The sequence below is a fragment of the Argentina silus genome, assembly GCF_951799395.1.
Source record: "Argentina silus genome assembly, chromosome: 19".
In the NCBI taxonomy this organism is placed as follows: Eukaryota; Metazoa; Chordata; class Actinopteri; order Argentiniformes; family Argentinidae; genus Argentina; species Argentina silus.
Window position 1 is genome coordinate 3,247,527 of NC_139673.1, and position 17,500 is coordinate 3,265,026.

At 49.4% G+C, this 17,500-nt stretch overlaps 2 protein-coding genes across 5 annotated transcripts in view; both read right to left on the reverse strand.

The window, feature by feature from the left end:
- The window catches only part of LOC310819817 (A-kinase anchoring protein 13), a 24,504-nt gene extending 14,212 nt beyond the window's left edge, over nucleotides 1-10,292 (reverse strand). For 2 of the 4 annotated variants that reach the window (XM_083691214.1, XM_083691213.1), the window contains exons 1-8: nucleotides 10,190-10,292; nucleotides 9,201-9,248; nucleotides 8,806-8,868; nucleotides 7,059-7,236; nucleotides 6,824-6,926; nucleotides 5,166-5,208; nucleotides 4,569-4,680; nucleotides 1,266-1,428 (exon numbers count right to left, since the gene is read on the reverse strand). In XM_083691214.1, coding sequence (XP_083547340.1) covers nucleotides 1,266-1,428; nucleotides 4,569-4,680; nucleotides 5,166-5,208; nucleotides 6,824-6,926; nucleotides 7,059-7,236; nucleotides 8,806-8,868; nucleotides 9,201-9,248; nucleotides 10,190-10,203 — 724 coding nt within the window. In that variant the 5' untranslated portion in view covers nucleotides 10,204-10,292. Of the gene's footprint in view, nucleotides 1-1,265; nucleotides 1,429-2,838; nucleotides 2,897-4,568; nucleotides 4,681-5,165; nucleotides 5,209-6,823; nucleotides 6,927-7,058; nucleotides 7,237-8,805; nucleotides 8,869-9,200; nucleotides 9,249-10,189 lie in introns of those variants that run through there. The other 2 variants (XM_083691215.1, XM_083691216.1) reach the window with 2 other exon arrangements.
- Nucleotides 10,293-12,328: 2,036 nt separating this feature from the next.
- The window catches only part of LOC310819524 (uncharacterized protein), a gene marked incomplete at both ends in the record, with an annotated part of 26,043 nt that continues 20,871 nt past the window's right edge, over nucleotides 12,329-17,500 (reverse strand). Inside the window, 2 exons of the mRNA XM_083690826.1 lie at nucleotides 12,329-12,525; nucleotides 16,332-16,428. Of these exons, the coding sequence (XP_083546952.1) occupies nucleotides 12,329-12,525; nucleotides 16,332-16,428 (294 nt within the window). The remainder of the gene's footprint in view (nucleotides 12,526-16,331; nucleotides 16,429-17,500) is intronic.

A 17,500-nucleotide genomic window follows, 5' to 3' on the forward strand; every position in this document is an offset into this window, starting at 1 on the left:
TAGAAAGTTAGCTTTGGTCTCTGGAGCCAGCCAGGAAACTCCACCAAGCCCAGTAATAAAAACCAGACCGTCAGCAGACGACACATGAGAGAGAGGAAGGCTGGGGTAGGGTGATGCAACCCAGGGTAATACTGCTACAACTAGCCTCTCCTATTGGCTGTGTTTTCTACAGCTAATAAACACACAACAAGAAAAACATGTTTGCATGCACACACACACGCAAAGGAAATAACGTTGAATAATAACTATTCCGCACATACTACGCACGAACACACTGTCAAAACCAGGTGCACCTCGAGACGTGGTAGGAACTAACCCCCTGCGTATACGGTTCTGACCACACGTCTCTGAAATCGCCATAGAGTTGGGCCTGGCATCGCAATCCCATCGCCCAGAAGACCAAATACACCCCTAACTGCCTGCCTCTCAGCCCACAATACAAAACAGATTGTCTCTATACACAACAAGATGTATTTATTCAGTAAATGGACCGTAAAACTGGACCGTAGCAGATGCTGCTCAGAGGCTCTGGCTTGTCAAAGGGGAAGTAAGGAGGGGTGCTGGGATCCATTGCAGTCATGGTTTCCCCTTTTCAGTTTTGCTGGGGCAATGCCAGGACTTGTGCAATAAACAACATCCTCTTTAGGGTGCTGTTACACACACACACACACACACACACACACACACGCACACACACGCACACACACACACACACGCACACACACACATACGCACACACACACACACACACACTCACACACTCACACTCACTCACGCACACACTATTTTACAATGGTTCACTGTGAACGGTCTGTCTCTCTCTTAGAAATGGAGCACATCAGGCATTATGGTCAGGAATTAAACAGCCTATGCCTCAGTACAGTACAGTACAGTCCAGTCCAGTACAGTCCAGTACAGTACAGTACAGTACAGTACAGTACAGTCCAGTACAGTATGGGTGGTTACAGTCCAGTCCAGTACAGTATGGGTGGTTACAGTCCAGTACAGTCCAGTCCAGTACAGTACAGTCCAGTCCAGTACAGTCCAGTCCAGTCCTGTCCAGTCCAGTCCAGGACAGTACAGTATGGGTGGTTACAGTACAGTACAGTACAGTATGGGTGGTTACAGTCCAGTACAGTATGGGTGGTTGCAGCAGGCCCGTGGTGCGAGGTAAGAAGAGGGTTGAGCCGGGTGGGTTAATCTAAACGGTGGACAGGTGTTTCACAGTTGTAAATATGATGTCAGGGGAGCATATGTCATCTTACTGGTGCAGAGGAAGGCTTCCTTAGTGTTGATGGCTTTGCTGCATTGGTGGCACAGGGCCGCATGGGCGGAGTTGACAGTGGTGAAATGGTGTCCGTTCAAGGTCCGCTTCTCCCTCTCCTTGGCCTCCCTGTCTTTGTCTCTGCTCTTCTCCCGATCCTTCTCCTGCACAACAAAAACAGTGATTACTGTCGGAGCGTGAAACAACCGGAGCGAGGAGAGAGGAGTCACGCCCTCACCGCTCCCCTCCTCTCCTCCTCTCCTCCTCTCCCTTCACTCTCTATTGAACAGTGTTTCTCTCTCTCTCTCTCTCTGTGTTTTTAGTCTTTTTCCCTGTAAAAGCGCACCGCATCGCATCCATCTGTGAAATGCTGTTGTTGTTTGATTTGATTTGGGTCGGGCTGGGCTGGGCTGGGCTGGGTTGACAGCCATGTCATACAGGTCTAGGGTGATGCAAGTAAATTGCTGCTAATAATTGCGCTCTGACCCTAAAATGCACTGTGACTTGTATTCTTTTTTTTTATGTCTTTCATGGTTATTTATGCCCTTTCCTTTGTATCTACTGTATGTAAAGCACTATGAATAAACTCCTTGCCTGGCTCCATTAGGCTGTAGTAGGCCTCTTCAAGCCCAGTGATGTGTTGTTGGCCACAGGAAACTTAGTCAAATTCATTATGAGCGTAAAAACATGTATGATTGGATCTACAGAATAGCTTCCCTGAGAAAAAAAAAGTAATTGGACAAAAGCAATAGGCCATAGAAACGTTGCCAGACATAATCCGTTCATGTTGATATATCACACGGATTTATTTATCTGTACAAAAACAGTATTTTTATCCTCTGGTATGCAAAGTTCACCATGACTACACTGAGCTGAGTCCAGTGTTCAGTATGGTGCAGACAGAAGAAAATAGCTCATATTCTCATGATCTGGATGATGCTCCACCCAAACCCAGTTTCCACATACTTAACTGGTAAGCAAACCAAGGGCCTCTTAGCCTGACAGGACCGCAAAGCTCATACAAATTAACGCTCATTTAATTATAAATACAGATACTGAACCATAAGGTCTTCTTGACCACAGCAAAGCCACATATAGGACGATTGTGGCCACGTTCTTATTCGGTTTACAGTCACTTCCTGTTATTTAAGCCTACATTGAAACACACAATTAGGAGCCCTTTAAATTTGAATCCAACTGTTTGTCTTCGCAGCTCGGCTAGTTTTCGAGTCCTCCAACCGTGTTCAAGTATTACAAGTTACTTGAGCATAAAAAAAGGAAAGAAACCAAGAACTCTGAAAAATCATCAGCAAATCTGGTATTTATACAAAGTTAACAACTGTTGTAAATGCGGAGGCATTTCGATTGCTTATGACAGCATAAACAACAGTTTAAAAAGCACAAAAACAGACAAAACAGAGAGACATAAAAGGCAATGTTTTCCACACAGGCGCTAAACGGAGACGGATCACATTGCTGATGCGTTACAGAGCTGCTCTACCAGACCACAGACCAGTCATTACTGTCAGTTAGCCTCAGGGTTAGGGTTAGGGTTAGGGTTAGGGTTAGCCTACCTCGTGCCCTGAGTGCCCCTTCCACTTCATGGAGAGACCGTGGCCATGGAAGAACCTTCGATACAACATCACCGTCTAAAGACGACAGCAACTTAGCTTCTTGAGCCACAGGCTGGACTGAGCACTAGACCACACTTCTGTAGTTCCCAGTAGGGTAGTAGACAGTCGGTCCAGGAAGTGGCTGCCTGACTGACTGACTGACTGACTGATGTACAGGGGGTGCTGTTTCTGCCTTGACCCCTATCTCCAGCACACTGTGCAGCACAGAGACACATTCTACACAACCCCCTTTTTGAAGCTGGGATACTCTTGCATATGCGTGCATATTACTGTATTCATATACAGAGGCTTTAGTGCAAAGGAGCAGGAGATTATAAACGCAACTCTTACGGGGCACAGGAAAAGCTAAGGCCTATGTCATGGCAACAAAGCCCTTGAGTCTTTCCTCGACAGACAGAAACACCACTATCGCTGGTGCCCGGGGTCTGTTTCGTACCGTACCTGGCTTTACTAGCACTGCTGAGGTCAGAGGACAGGATGAAACCGCAGCGTGAGTGAGTGAGTCATTTCCTGCTCTGCTTCCCCTGACGGCTCAGAGATAGGATGTTGCTCTGCTATCTCACCCTCCGCTCCTCCACAGCTCGTCACACTCCACCACGCGGAGCGATCAAGATGATAGCGCCATCGTCTGATACCAAGTAGATAACCTTAATTGTTCTAATTTAGGGACGTTGTACCGACAATTTAGGGACACTGTGGTGAAATGAGAAAATACTAGGCTAATTGGGTTTATCTACAAGCTGTGACTATCCCAGATAACAACTAATTTGAGACAAAGGGGCGTCAATGACCTCATAGGGACACTTCACCGATTTTTCACCTCATGTTCATTATCTCCAGTACCATGCTAGAGTCCACATACTGTATTTGAAAACGGTGATTTTCTACGGTCTGTAGTCAAAATGAGTAAAAGTCCTACGGAAATTACCCCCTATGATCTCAATTCAGTGATTTTCAGAAGCTGGTTTCCAGCCAGTGGGAGTGCATCTGTGGCAGTAGTTCTTGAATATCATTGAATTCCATTATTTATTTATTTTTTTACCGCAAATAACATCATAGGGGGTCAGTTTTGACTACAAAACATAGAAAAGACAATGAATATGAGGTAAAAAAAAAATTGGTGAAGTGAACCTTTAAGTGAAAATGCTGCAGAAGGGGCGCTTAGTGGCGTAGCACACTAATGCGCTTACCACGTAATCGCAAGGTTCCTGGTTCGATGCCGACCCTCGACCTATCTTGCATGTCGTTCCTCCTCTCTCTCCCATCCTTCCGTCAGTAACTCACCCGGCGTCAGTAACTCACCCGGGTCAGTAACTCACCCGGCGTCAGTAACCCACCCGGCGTCAGTAACCCACCCGGGTCAGTAACTCACCCGGGTCAGTAACTCCACCGGCGTCAGTAACTCACCCGGCGTCAGTAACTCACCCGGCGTCAGTAACTCACCCGGGTCAGTAACTCACCCGGCGTCAGTAACTCACCCGGGTCAGTAACTCACCCGGGTCAGTAACTCACCCGGGTCAGTAACTCACCCGGCGTCAGTAACTCACCCGGCGTCAGTAACTCACCCGGGTCAGTAACTCACCCGGCGTCAGTAACTCCGCCAGCGTCAGTAACTCACCCGGGTCAGTAACTCACCCGGGTCAGTAACTCACCCGGCGTCAGTAACTCACCCGGGTCTTCTTGTACATCTTGCTCTTGAGGTAGCTGAAGGTGCGGCTGACCTTCGTCCCACTCTTGCCCTCGTTGTCACTCCTCAGCGGCCCCGGCTCCTCCTCAGATATACTGACACACACACACACACACACACACACACACACACACACACACACACACACACACACACAGCTTTTAACAACGACTTACTGTATATATCAGATATACTGACACACACACAGCTTTTAACAAGGACTTACTGTGTATGTATGATTTACTGACACACATACACACACAGATAGAGACACACACAGCTTTTAACAAGGACTTACTGTGTATGTATGATTTACTGACACACACACACACAGATAGAGACACACACAGCTTTTAACAAGGACTTACTGTATATATCAGATATACTGACACACACACACACACACACACACACACACACACAGACAGAGACACACACACACACAGCTTTTAACAAGGACTTACTGTACATATCAGATATACAGACACACAGAGAACAGCTTTTTAACAGAGAGGTGAGTCCACTATAACCACAGGCAGTCATAAACAACAGACATAATGAGAGACGCAGAAGGCCTCACCTGTACGCCAGAGAGCCAGAGGCGCTGGAGAATGACCTCATACCTGGAGAGAAACGGGAGGGGAGATGAGCACAACAGGGTTCCATTCCCCTCTCGGCTTACAATCAGGAACAACTTGGATTATTATCTCTATCAATGCAAAGGCAGATTTTAGCAGGGAAAGTCGTTTTCCAGACGGTGGTTTGGAGGTCTTTCAAGGTCTCCCTGGCTACTCTTCATCATGGTGGTTTAGCCTGAATACACAGTAAATACATGAAGTACTGTAATTCTCCCCACATACTATAATCAAAAATACATTTTCGTAATACGCTTTCCAAATAATCACTACAGTATCTGAATCTGTTTGGCATCAACAAGACTAAAGACATCCACAGGACCAAGCCATAAAACCAGAATCTTCTCAAGGTGACCTCTGCCAAATATTCAGAGTTACACTTAAATATGCAACGCATTGTTGAGCTGTTTTCTTTGGACCATAAACTGATCCAGAAGAGGATAAGGAGGAGACAGAAGTTGGCCGGTCTGTGTTGGTAGCAACACTGTCAAGGAGACAGAAAACACTTCAGGAAACATTTCACTAAAATGTTGATCTCAAATCAGATGAGAACAAATGGGTCTGGTCTTCAGTAGAAAGTCCAGGAGCTCAGTGGGGGAAGGACACCCAGCTAGAGAGCAATAGAACTGTATATCACCATTAATCTTCTCGATCCTCATTGGTTCAAACAACAATGGTGCCGGGGTGCTCAGTGGCGTAGCACACTAAGGCGCATACCATATCATCGCAAGGTCCCTGGTTCAATTCCGGCCATCGACATATCCTGCATGTCGTCCCTCCTCTCTCTCACCCATCCTTCCTGTCAATCTCCACTATCTCTATCCCAATAAAGCAGAAACGCCCTAAAATATATTTTTTTAAAAACAAAACAACAATGGTGCCTGACAAAGGTATGTGTATAATGTCACCCTCTGATGAGGATCTGTGTATAATCTACCAGCAGAGACAGTGCAACAGAATCCTTTTACTTTTCAACAGCAACAATGGTCACAACTGGACCCCTCACTTCAATCAGAGGAGGAAATCGTGCAGAGACATAATGTCATTCATTTTCACTGACTCACAGTCGATAAAAATACAAATAAAAAGTAGTAATAACTATGTAATAACTATGTATAACTGTGTAATAACAGCGGGAGAGTTCTTACAACCAGGGGGCTTCTGGCTACTATCTACTGGGGCTAGTTCTGTAGTGTACTGTACTTACTCAAAGTGTTCTCCTCATCACTGGATGAAGAGTCCACAGAAAGGATAGTTTTAGATTTGGGGAGGATCGGAGAGAGGTTGAAAGAGAAGGAGATTCGCCTCTTATGTCGAATCTTTCCCGCTGGGGGTTCCGGTGAGGGGCGGGGCACAAAGAAACCAGAGCATGCATTTATCAGACTCAGGAACTCCAACTCCACCACTAATCTGATAGGAATACCTTATGTTTCATTGGGGGGGGGGGGGGGCTAGACTAGAGGACTGAGACCCCTAACACAGCCACCAAGAAGAGGGACTAGAGAAGGGTGCAACGTGGTCAATACACTAACACAAGGTCACAGCCATGAGGACAAACAGACATGGGACGTGGGGACAGGCACAGGACAAGCCTGTGACTCACCATCGAGGTCCCTCTGGCTGATGGCCAGCATGGACACAGACTTGGTGAGGGGCAGGGCCATGGGTGGGCAGCTGTGCCGCAAGGGCCGATATCTCCTCGATTTCTGCAAAACAAAAACCACCACCGGGAGGTCGTCACCATCTCGCTGCAGGAACCCTCTGACAAACGACATCGAATCGCAGCGGGCCGGAGCCACGGCGTCTCAGAGGGGGTCGACCGTGTGAAGGAAACGTACCGTGTCCAGACCGCTGCGCTCTCCCAGCTCGCACTCACGCTCCTCCGTCAGGGAGACCAGGGAGCCCGTCTCCACGCTGCGCTGCCGGACCACTCGCGGAGGCTTCAGGGTGGTGGCCCCCTGGGCCGACAGGCCCTTCCCGTCATCCCCTCCTGCACTCAGGCCCTCCAGACTGTAACTGCAGGAGAAGGGCAAGGAGACCGCAGGTTCAAGCTGTTGTACGGGGACACAGTACAGAGAGGCAACCAGGGGGAGGCTGGTGGAGGCGGGAATCGGAGGACCGGGGCTCATTGTAATGCAGGGAACAGAATGAGCAATGGCGTCAAACACACACGTTTGATACCATTTCTTATTCCGTTCCATGCATTACAATGAGCCCCCGTCCTCCGATTTCTACCTCCACCAGCCTCCCCTGGAGAGAATAGTATCATGATGGAAAGAGACCATAAGGCAATGACTGAGCCTGTCTCTCTAGCGATAGGGGGTGAATATCTCTCTCTGCCCAGTATTCCATTATTCTCTCTTCCTCTCTCTCTCCCTACCCCCTTCTCCCTCTGCCTCCATCCCTCAATCTCTCCATCCCTCCCTCTCTCTCAGCTTTAACTGCTGTTTAAGCAGCTGAGAAATCACTCCTCTCCCCTCTCCGGGAGGAGATTTACAGTTAATGCAGTCGCAAATGACTCCCGACGTCAACACCAATTCCAAGGCATCAGCATACAGCACTGTATGAACATCTGAGAAAAGATTTACAACGGCAATTACATTGATCTCATACTGTAAATAAGGGCTTTGAATAACGCAACCCCATTATGCGAGCATATAAGCATTGAGAAGACTAGAACGAAAGGGAGTGAGAAATGTGCAATGAAATTCACTAGGTTTTTTTCTGACATGATGTATTTATTTACGTTCCCTGTTATAACTCTCAAGCTCAAGTGAAACCTGTCAATAAATAAACAGCAAACAACAAGACGCAGTAGCACCACTCACCTGACCTCCGGCTCGCTTATGTAGATTACTATACTGGTCATTCTAGCCGTTAATTAATTCTCACGTTATTTCAGAAAGTCTACAGTATGTATTCAGCAGCGCAGTGCTAGTTGTGATGTACAGCGTCTAATGGAGTGTTGAGGAGCTGAGCAAAGCCAGGAGAAAAGGGCATAGGTAGACAGAAAGGGAGCCTCACACACACACACACACACACACACACACACACACACACACACACATACACTCTCTCTCTTACACAAAGAAACTATGCAAATCTCAGAGCATGCAAAGTGTCTCATTCAAAGAGGGTGTTTGTGTTGTTTGCCAGGCATTACCCAGACACAGACACAACACAGACACAGACACAGACACAGACGCAGACACAGACACAGACGCAGACACAGACACAGACACAGACGCAGACGCAGACACAACACAGACACAGACGCAGACAGAGACACAGACACAACACAGACACAGACACAACACAGACACAGACACAGACACAGACACAACACAGACACAACACAGACGCAGACGCAGACACAGACACAGACACAGACACAACACAGACACAGACACAGACACAGACACAACACAGACACAACGCAGACGCACACGCACACGCACACATACATACAAACACACGCTCACACACACACATACAGACACACACGCACACGCTCACACACGCTCACACACGCTCACACACACACACACACACACACACACACACACACACACACACACACAGTACCTTAGACAACTAATCACATCCAGGCTGGGACTGAGGGGAGCTTCAGGGGGGCACCAGCTCATACTGACAGGGCAGGAAGCAGGCGGAGGGCGGAGGAGGGGGGGGGGTGAGGTGGAGGTGGAGAGGGGGGGGGAGATATTGGGATAGGTAAAGTCAATGGCATGGTTGAGAGAGAAAGCTAAGGGTGAAGCATCATTGAATTCTAGCAGGAGGACGCAGTGCTTAGGAATGTACGCATTCATTATAGTTGTGGAGTACTTTTTAGTCTCTGTATTTCTATGAGCATTGTTCTTGAAAGGAGGCTGGTCTTTCCTGATGACTGTTTTATTTTTATTACAGAGATGAACCCACTCATGCAAACGTCAATCCAATGCATCTAGACACTGTATCAGTACCTTCTTCTGTGAAGCGTCGGCTTCCCTTCACCGGGACTCCGTATCGAACTGAAAAGAACAGAGGACAAATGATGAGTGAAGCATCAGAGAAAAGAAAACGAGAGATGAAATGAAATGAACCACTTAGATGAGCTGAGATCACACGGTGAGGACACAGCCTGCCTGACATCACTGAGCTGACAGATCACCTCTGATGAAGTACAGTAGGAGGGGAAACCAGCTGTGTTTCATGTGACCGATCGGTGAGAAGGAGCAAGGATGTAAAAAGAGAAGTTACAGCACATGGCTGACATTTGATTTCCCTACGCAACCTTCGGCGGGCGGGTACAGCAACCGTTCCCCTACTGTATCAGCTGTACCAGGAAAACGCTGGTCACTCACTGGATCGTCCCCACCCACACACACACGCACGCACACACGCACGCACGCATACAGACGCACACAGACACACATACACGCACGCACGCACACACACACGCACGCACGCACACGCACGCACACACACACACACACACACACGCACACACGCACACACACACACGCACACACACACACACGCACACACGCACACACACGCACACACAGGACAAATGGTAGCACAGCTGTTAGCAGTACAAGTGGGAGGACAGCTATACCCAGAGGGGCTTAGAGACAACCGTTGCAAGTCTGACTACTGACTACTCCCTCAGGCTGGAAGGCAACAGTGCTCCAAAGAGCACGACTAAGACTTATTACAAATAAACAATAAACAAGGATAACACTAGACGTCAGGGGGATGAGTGAGACGGCAATGTTGTACATACAGTACCGTCCTCCCAATGTGACCGCTTTCTCAAACAGCCCCTTTGGCGTGGCATGCTCCCCGAGGGTTATATCATCAACAGACGTGAGTCTGTATCCTCTGTGTGTGTTGGAGAAAATCAAACACGTGTGTCCGGTGTGTTGTATGCAGTAGTTCCCCAGCCCCCCTCCACCGCCCCCAGGCTCACCTGCGCTGGCTCATCCCTGCCTCTCTCCCCGTGTTCTTCCCGGGTCCCCAGCTGTGGCGGCGGAAGGGAGACAGGGAGCGGATGATAGTCGAACGGCGAGGGACCTCCGTCAGCCTGTCTTTAGCCTCCTCCTCGGTCTCTCCCCCTCCACCTCCACCTCCTCCTCCTCCTCCTCCTCCTCCACCACCGCCTCCTCCACCACCTCCCGTAGCCCCTGTCTGCCTGGTCTCCTCTGGGCTCCAGCTCCGGCCCAGGTGGTCCCGGTGGTCCCTGCCCAGGCCCGGGCCCTCCACACAGCTCTCAGGGCTGGAGCTGGCCGGACCCACGCTGGCCGTGTCGTCTGTGGAGGAGCAGGACACAGACACCTCGCTGGCGCTGTCACCCCCGGTCACTGTGTCGTCCCCCTGGGGACAGGAGAAACACACAGGTGAGAGAGAGAGAGGGGGGGGGGGGGGGGGGACATACCCTATGTACATGTACAGTAGCTTATGTGATATGTGAGCAGTAGAGAAGATCCCACACAATGCAGTAAGCTCAAAAGAAGGTTTTGACGGTCCAATGGATAATCATGTGTCTGTCTTCCCCCCTTCGTTTTGGTCTATGCCTGCTTACTGCTTACCGCACTTGAAAACTCACCAGTGAGTCCCATCAACAGTCACGTATGTGACCTATACCATGCAGGTTGAGAATACAGCTGAATCCCCACGCTGTCTCAGTCACTCAGAGAGTTGAATCTCGGTAACAGTGTTTGATGTCACTGCGATGAAGCGTGTCGTGACGCACCCTGGGGACGGCTTACAACCCACTGCACCGAATCACAATGAACAACAAACGCTGTGGGTAGCAGATAACAAGTTCGTGACGATTCGGGCTCGGAGACACACACCGATAAATGAGCGCAACCACGTGAAAACAAATGTTTCCGGGGGGAAAAAATATGTTCAAGGTCGTTCAGCCGTTCAGCCGCAAGAAAGGTCTACACCGCTACACTTTAGTTCACCGTCACCGTGGAGACGCGACTGAGTTGAGGTGGAGGCCGATTGCAGAAGTGGCCGGTCTGTAGAAACAGGGTGGCGTAATGCAGTAATGCAGTAATGGCGTGTAGGTTGACAGGAAGGGTATGTTACTCAGGATTATGTGATCATACTTAACTCATCGAGACTTGTGTTTAGCAGACAACAGAGGTTAACAAGTAACCGTGGGAACAGACTATGCGCACTTGCGCGCGCACACACACACACACACACACACACACACACACACACACACACACACACACACACACAAATCCAGGATTGCCAATTTACAGCTTTGTAGGTGTGATATTTAATTCAGGCCATTGTGCTGGGCAGCTGCGGTGTGTGAGAGACTAGTTGGGGAGAGCCTCAGAGCCAGGGACACACAGTGGCTCTGTTGTTGGGCCACAGAGGATGAAAGCTCCCCATTCATGTGCTCTGGAGATGACTTCCCCTGTGTGTGTGTGTGTGTGTGTGTGTGTGTGTGTGTGTGTGTGTGTGTGTGTGTGTGTGTGTGTGTGTGTGAGTGTGTGTGTGTGTGTGTGTGTGTGTGTGTGAGGAAGCAGGGGGCGGTTCTGAGAACAGAGGGGGCTGAGGTCAGGATTGCCTGACGTCTAGGGAAAAACTCTGACCTCAGGGCAGAAAACCCCCCAGAGCAGCAGAGCTTGAGAGCTGTACACACACACACACACACACCCACACACATACACACAATACACACACACACACACACACACACACACACACATACACACATACACACACCCACACACATACACACATCAGCCCTCGTGGATCTATAACGGCAGATATGCTCTCTAGCATTAATGCTAATTCATTCAAAAAAGCAAATTAACCCCAGGCTGTAATCAACAGTAAGCAAGAGTATTTCATGATTAAAACAACATGTTTTTTTTCCCCCATTCAGACAAAACATCAGTCCCTACCCACACACACACACACACGTCATACAGTCAATATTAGAGTAGTAAATTAATGACCGGTGTTGTACTAAAACAGTTATGAAAATCCACAGGAATGACATGCTACGACCAGGCTATGACTGGGCTATGACCAGGCTATGACCGGGCTATGACCACGCTATGACCGCGCTATGACCAGGCTATGACCAGGCTATGACCAGGCTATGACCACGCAATGGCCGGGCTACGACCAGGATACGACCGGGCCATCTCACCTTCCTGAAGACGCAGTCGTCTGCCGGGTCTCCGGTGCTGAAGAAGCTCTCTGTGTCGCTGCCTGAGTCTCTGTGGGTGGTGCTGCTGCTGACGCTGAGGCTCACTGAGGACCGGGGGCAGTCTGAAACACAGCAGACAGGAGAACAGTTAGGGGACAGTCTGAAACACAGCAGACAGAGGAACAGTTAGGGGACAGTCTGAAACACAGCAGACAGGGGAACAGTTAGGGGACAGTCTGAAACACAGCAGACAGGGGAGCAGTTAGGGGACAGTCTGAAACACAGCAGACAGGGGAACAGTCAGGGGACAGTCTGAAACACAGCAGACAGGGGAACAGTTAGGGGACAGTCTGAAACACAGCAGACAGGGGAACAGTTAGGGGACAGTCTAAAACACAGGAGACAGAGGAACAGTTAGGGGACAGTCTGAAACACAGCAGACAGAGGAGCAGTTAGGGGACAGTCTGAAACACAGCAGACAGGGGAACAGTCAGGGGACAGTCTGAAACACAGCAGACAGGGGAACAGTTAGGGGACAGTCTGAAACACAGCAGACAGGGGAGCAGTTAGGGGACAGTCTAAAACACAGCAGACAGGGGAACAGTTAGGGGACAGTCTGAAACACAGCAGACAGGGGAACAGTTAGGGGACAGTCTGAAACACAGCAGACAGGGGAACAGTTAGGGGACAGTCTGAAACACAGCAGACAGAGGAACAGTTAGAGCAGACAGGGGAACAGTTAGGGGACAGTCTGAAACACAGCAGACAGGGGAACAGTCAGGGCCACCACAGAACAGGCACCGTCACCTCATTTGAATGTCCTGAATGTACTTTTGCTTTGATGACAGCTTTGCACACTCTTGGCAAGTTTGTGCAAGTTTGCGAACTTGCCAAGAGTGTGCAAAGCTCTTATCAAAGCAAAAGGCGGCTACTTTGAAGAATCTAAAATATAAAACATATTCTGGTTTGTTTAACACTTTTTTGTTTACTACATAATTCCATATGTGTTCCTCCATAGTGTTGATGTCTTCAATATTAATCTACAATGTAGAAAATAATAAAAAAATCAAGAAAAACCATTGAATGAGAAGGTGTGTCCAAACTTTTGACTGGTACTGTACATATAAACTGCACTAAGCCAACGTCTTTGAATGACACAGCAATAAAGTACTGAATCTCGGAAAAAATCAAGAAAATGTTACACGTCATCTTACAGTACGCTACACAGGAACATGGAAAGACATACAGTACAGTCGACGAAATACATCCTCACGCTAAATGAAAGAGGAACCACTGACACAGAAACGGCGTATTTTTCGGTAGATTGGCACTGTCCAATGGGATGAGATCATCCACTAACTGTGTTGTGCTGCTGAGATCCTCTATTCCTGTCAGAAAGCGGAAGTCGCCCCCGAGGGATGATCCCACATGGAACATCCCTCGTCTCATGTGACCCAACACACACACACACACACACACACACACACACACACACACACACACACACACACACACACACACGGTGGGGGTTGGGGGTCACATGAACACACACACACACACACACACACACACACACGTTCACACGCACACACACACACACAGTCATCACAGCGGCCATTGCACCACACAATAACAACAAACTGGTCACTTAAAAAATAACATTAGGCTTTCTTAGAAAAACACAAAACATAAATGGTATGTTCATGTCTGTGTACGTCCAGCATGTCATGTCTGTAATTGTGTCGGCCTGTGTGTCCCTCTCATTCCCTGTCCTTATGTCAGTGTCTGTTCTGTGGTCACTAGGAGGGTCCTGGTGGCTCCAACAGTGGCAGGTTGTCAGTGTCCACCTGGCCTGTCCTTATGTTAGTGTCTGTTGTCTGTAGACCTGGCTGGCTCTGGGTCAGTTACAGGGAGAGTTGTTCACCAACAGACAGAGCCTTTTCTCGGGTTCTGCCCTGTGACATCTGTGCAGGAAAACTGGCAAGGGAGTGTGAGCTTTTGACAGCTGTCACACACACACACGCGCACGCACACACACGCGCGCACACACACACACACACACACACACACACACACACACAGTCACACACACTCACACACACACACACACACTCTCGCACACACACACACACACACACACACTCTCGCACACACACTCACACACACACTCACACACACACACACACACACACACTCACACTCACACACACACACACACACACACACACACACACACACACACACACACACACACACTCACACTGCCTCAGTTCTTCTTTGTTCTGCTTCGTCCAGACACCTCTCACGGTGGCCAAGCCCATACACACTGTTAGAGCTGCCTCAGAGAGCTGAGTTCCTCCTCTGGCTTAAAGGAACCACTCAAAGCAGTGCAGACCATACAGTACACCCACGCACACAAACATTCTGCTACACACATTAAGTCAACCTTCACAACACCGCAGTGGCCTTGCCTTGCCTCTTACGGCACGCCAGTCATGCAGCTACAGCACGATGGCAAAAGCTTAAAGACTTTGGTAATTAAACTCTGGTAGGAGACACTGCCACTCTGTAAACATCAAAGACCAAACATGCCCCTGCGTCGCCAAACTCATCCATCAAAGGGGGCTGCTCAGGGGTACAGCGTACGCAAATTGAGGTGTTCTGTGCGGGCTGCAGAGCCACCGAACTTCACACCTCATGTCCGCCGTCTCATCTGCAAACTCTCCCAGTCCCCGCCGCCACCCTCCTCCTCCTCTCTCATCACACACGCAGCGGCCATGTTATCTGAAGATGCTCCTCTTCACTTTATTACTGCCTCAGAGATGACAGCCAGGGGAAAGTGGCTATTTAACTACTTGAGAGAGGAAGAGAGAGAGAGGGGGGGGGGGGGTAGAGAGAGAGAGAGAGGGGGGGGGGGGGATAGACAGAGAGACGAGGAGGAGGGGGTGGGATAGAGAGAGAGAGTGTGAGAGCCAGAGAGTGGGAGAGGGAGAGAGAGAGAGAGAGAGAGAGAGAGAGAGAGAGAGAGAGAGAGAGAGAAAGAGGGAGCAAGAGGCACTAGCTTGCTAGCTTGGCAGGGGGCGGACATTTCCACTTCAAAGGCCTGGTGTGGGTCTCCCCAGCTGCTGCAGATGGAAGAGGAGGCTTCAGACAGACAGCCTCTCTCAAGCACAGCACCGCCATTCACTCCACGAGCTCTGGGGCTTGGCAGCTACATTGAACACCTCCCTCCCCGCGCCTCCTCTTCCTATCTCACACATCCCCCCCCCCCACGCCCCCCACCCCACCCCGCCCACCCCCCCTTGGTTTCTAACAGACTCCGACATCGGCGGGAGGATGAGATGGTGGCTTGTCTCTGAGCATCACAATAGAGCCCTCTGTTCTAGAGTCCTGCGGTCCCTGCCTCTCTTCGATTGATCAATCAGTTGATGTGTTGCGTCGAGTGGCTTGAGGCAGTGAGTGGACGGCACTTTAGGAAATGGGATCCTCTCCTCGTTCCTGGTACTGTGTGGGAGTTGATGGGATGACAATGGCGTCGACTGTATAGGCTTGTTCATCTGCCATAGTTCAGAGGAGTAACACTGCCATCGTTTTTTGAGTATGATAAACAAAACTTACAAAAACAAGCTACAGCCAGGCCTGATTCCAAGATGCCAGGCCATCACTTTACATGAACCTCAGGGGAGGCTGGTGGAGGTACAAATCGGAGGACGGGCTCATTGTAATGCATGGAATGGAATGAGGAACGGTATCAAACACATGATATCATTCCTCATTCCATACCGTGCATTACATTTGATACCATTCCTCATTCCATACAGTGCATTACGATGAGCCCGTCCTTCGATTTCTACCTCCACCAGCCTCCCCTGATTAACCTGCAACAGTAGACCTACCGGGGAGGGAGAACACCTAGCCTCTGTCTTACCTGTGGCGTCAGAACTCGGCCTCTTCTCAGCCGCGTCCGTCTGCGTCTGAGGAAGAGCGAAGACTTCGGGGAAGACTGCCTCCTTCTCTCTGTGGATCTGAGAACAGAAAAGAGGAACACACACACACAAGCTCAAGACTCAGACTCATTCATGTGACTGTCTCCCCCCCCCTGCAAAAAATAGGTCCACTATGATGCACTCTCTGGCGACACAGAGGACTGTGACAGTGAGCTGTTATTATTCAGGATCAGGTCATGGTGCGTCCACTCACGCTGTTCCCAAATGTATCTATTCATGTTCATTGTAACTTTATACAGTTTACAACTTTCAATCAAATTCATCCTTTTCTCAGTATTCAAATTCTGTGCTGCCATTTCTTCCCTGGCCTACATCTGTCACCAACTGTCATCTAAACCTCATCAGTGCATCTCACACACTCCCCCCTCTCTCACACACTCCCCTCGCAAACACACTCAGCAAAGAGTGTGATCTCTGTGGTCAGACAGGCTGTCGTTGTTTCTCCGACACACACACACACTGACACGCACGCACACACACACAGACACACAGACACACACACACACACACAGACACACACACACGTGCACGCACACGCACGCATACACAGATTGGGTGTAAACACACACCGTGGGCTAGGCTTCCTCTGTGGTCTGTGTGTCTACACACTGAGGGTCTGGAACAGCTGTGTGTGTTAGCAACAAAAAACCCACAAAACCCCCCTATCCTCCCCCAGCCTCTCCTCGCCTCTCAGGCTCCATTGTGGCTTCAACAATTTGGACAACACTGGGTGGTGGATTTGAGTGACAGATCTGAATGCTGAAGAGAATTAACCAATGGCTCGGGGAGAATGTGTGAGTGAGGGCGAGCTTCAATGAACTTCGATAAACAGAGGTCTGAGCATGTCACCTTGAACTGTTTTGTTAAAGCTGTCAAATCATGACTACACAGAATAGATCATGGTGCTTGAAGCTTCGAACAAAAACAAGAGGAAGCCTTGTCTTCAGACCACGACGTGTTAATGTGTGGTAGTGTGACTGAGTTGGCCTTTTAGCCATACGCAAAGCACACGGCTGCCCAGAGGTGAGAGAGGTCAGAGAGGCCGGCCAGCAATCGGGAGGTTGCTGGTTCGATCCCCACCCTAGGAGGG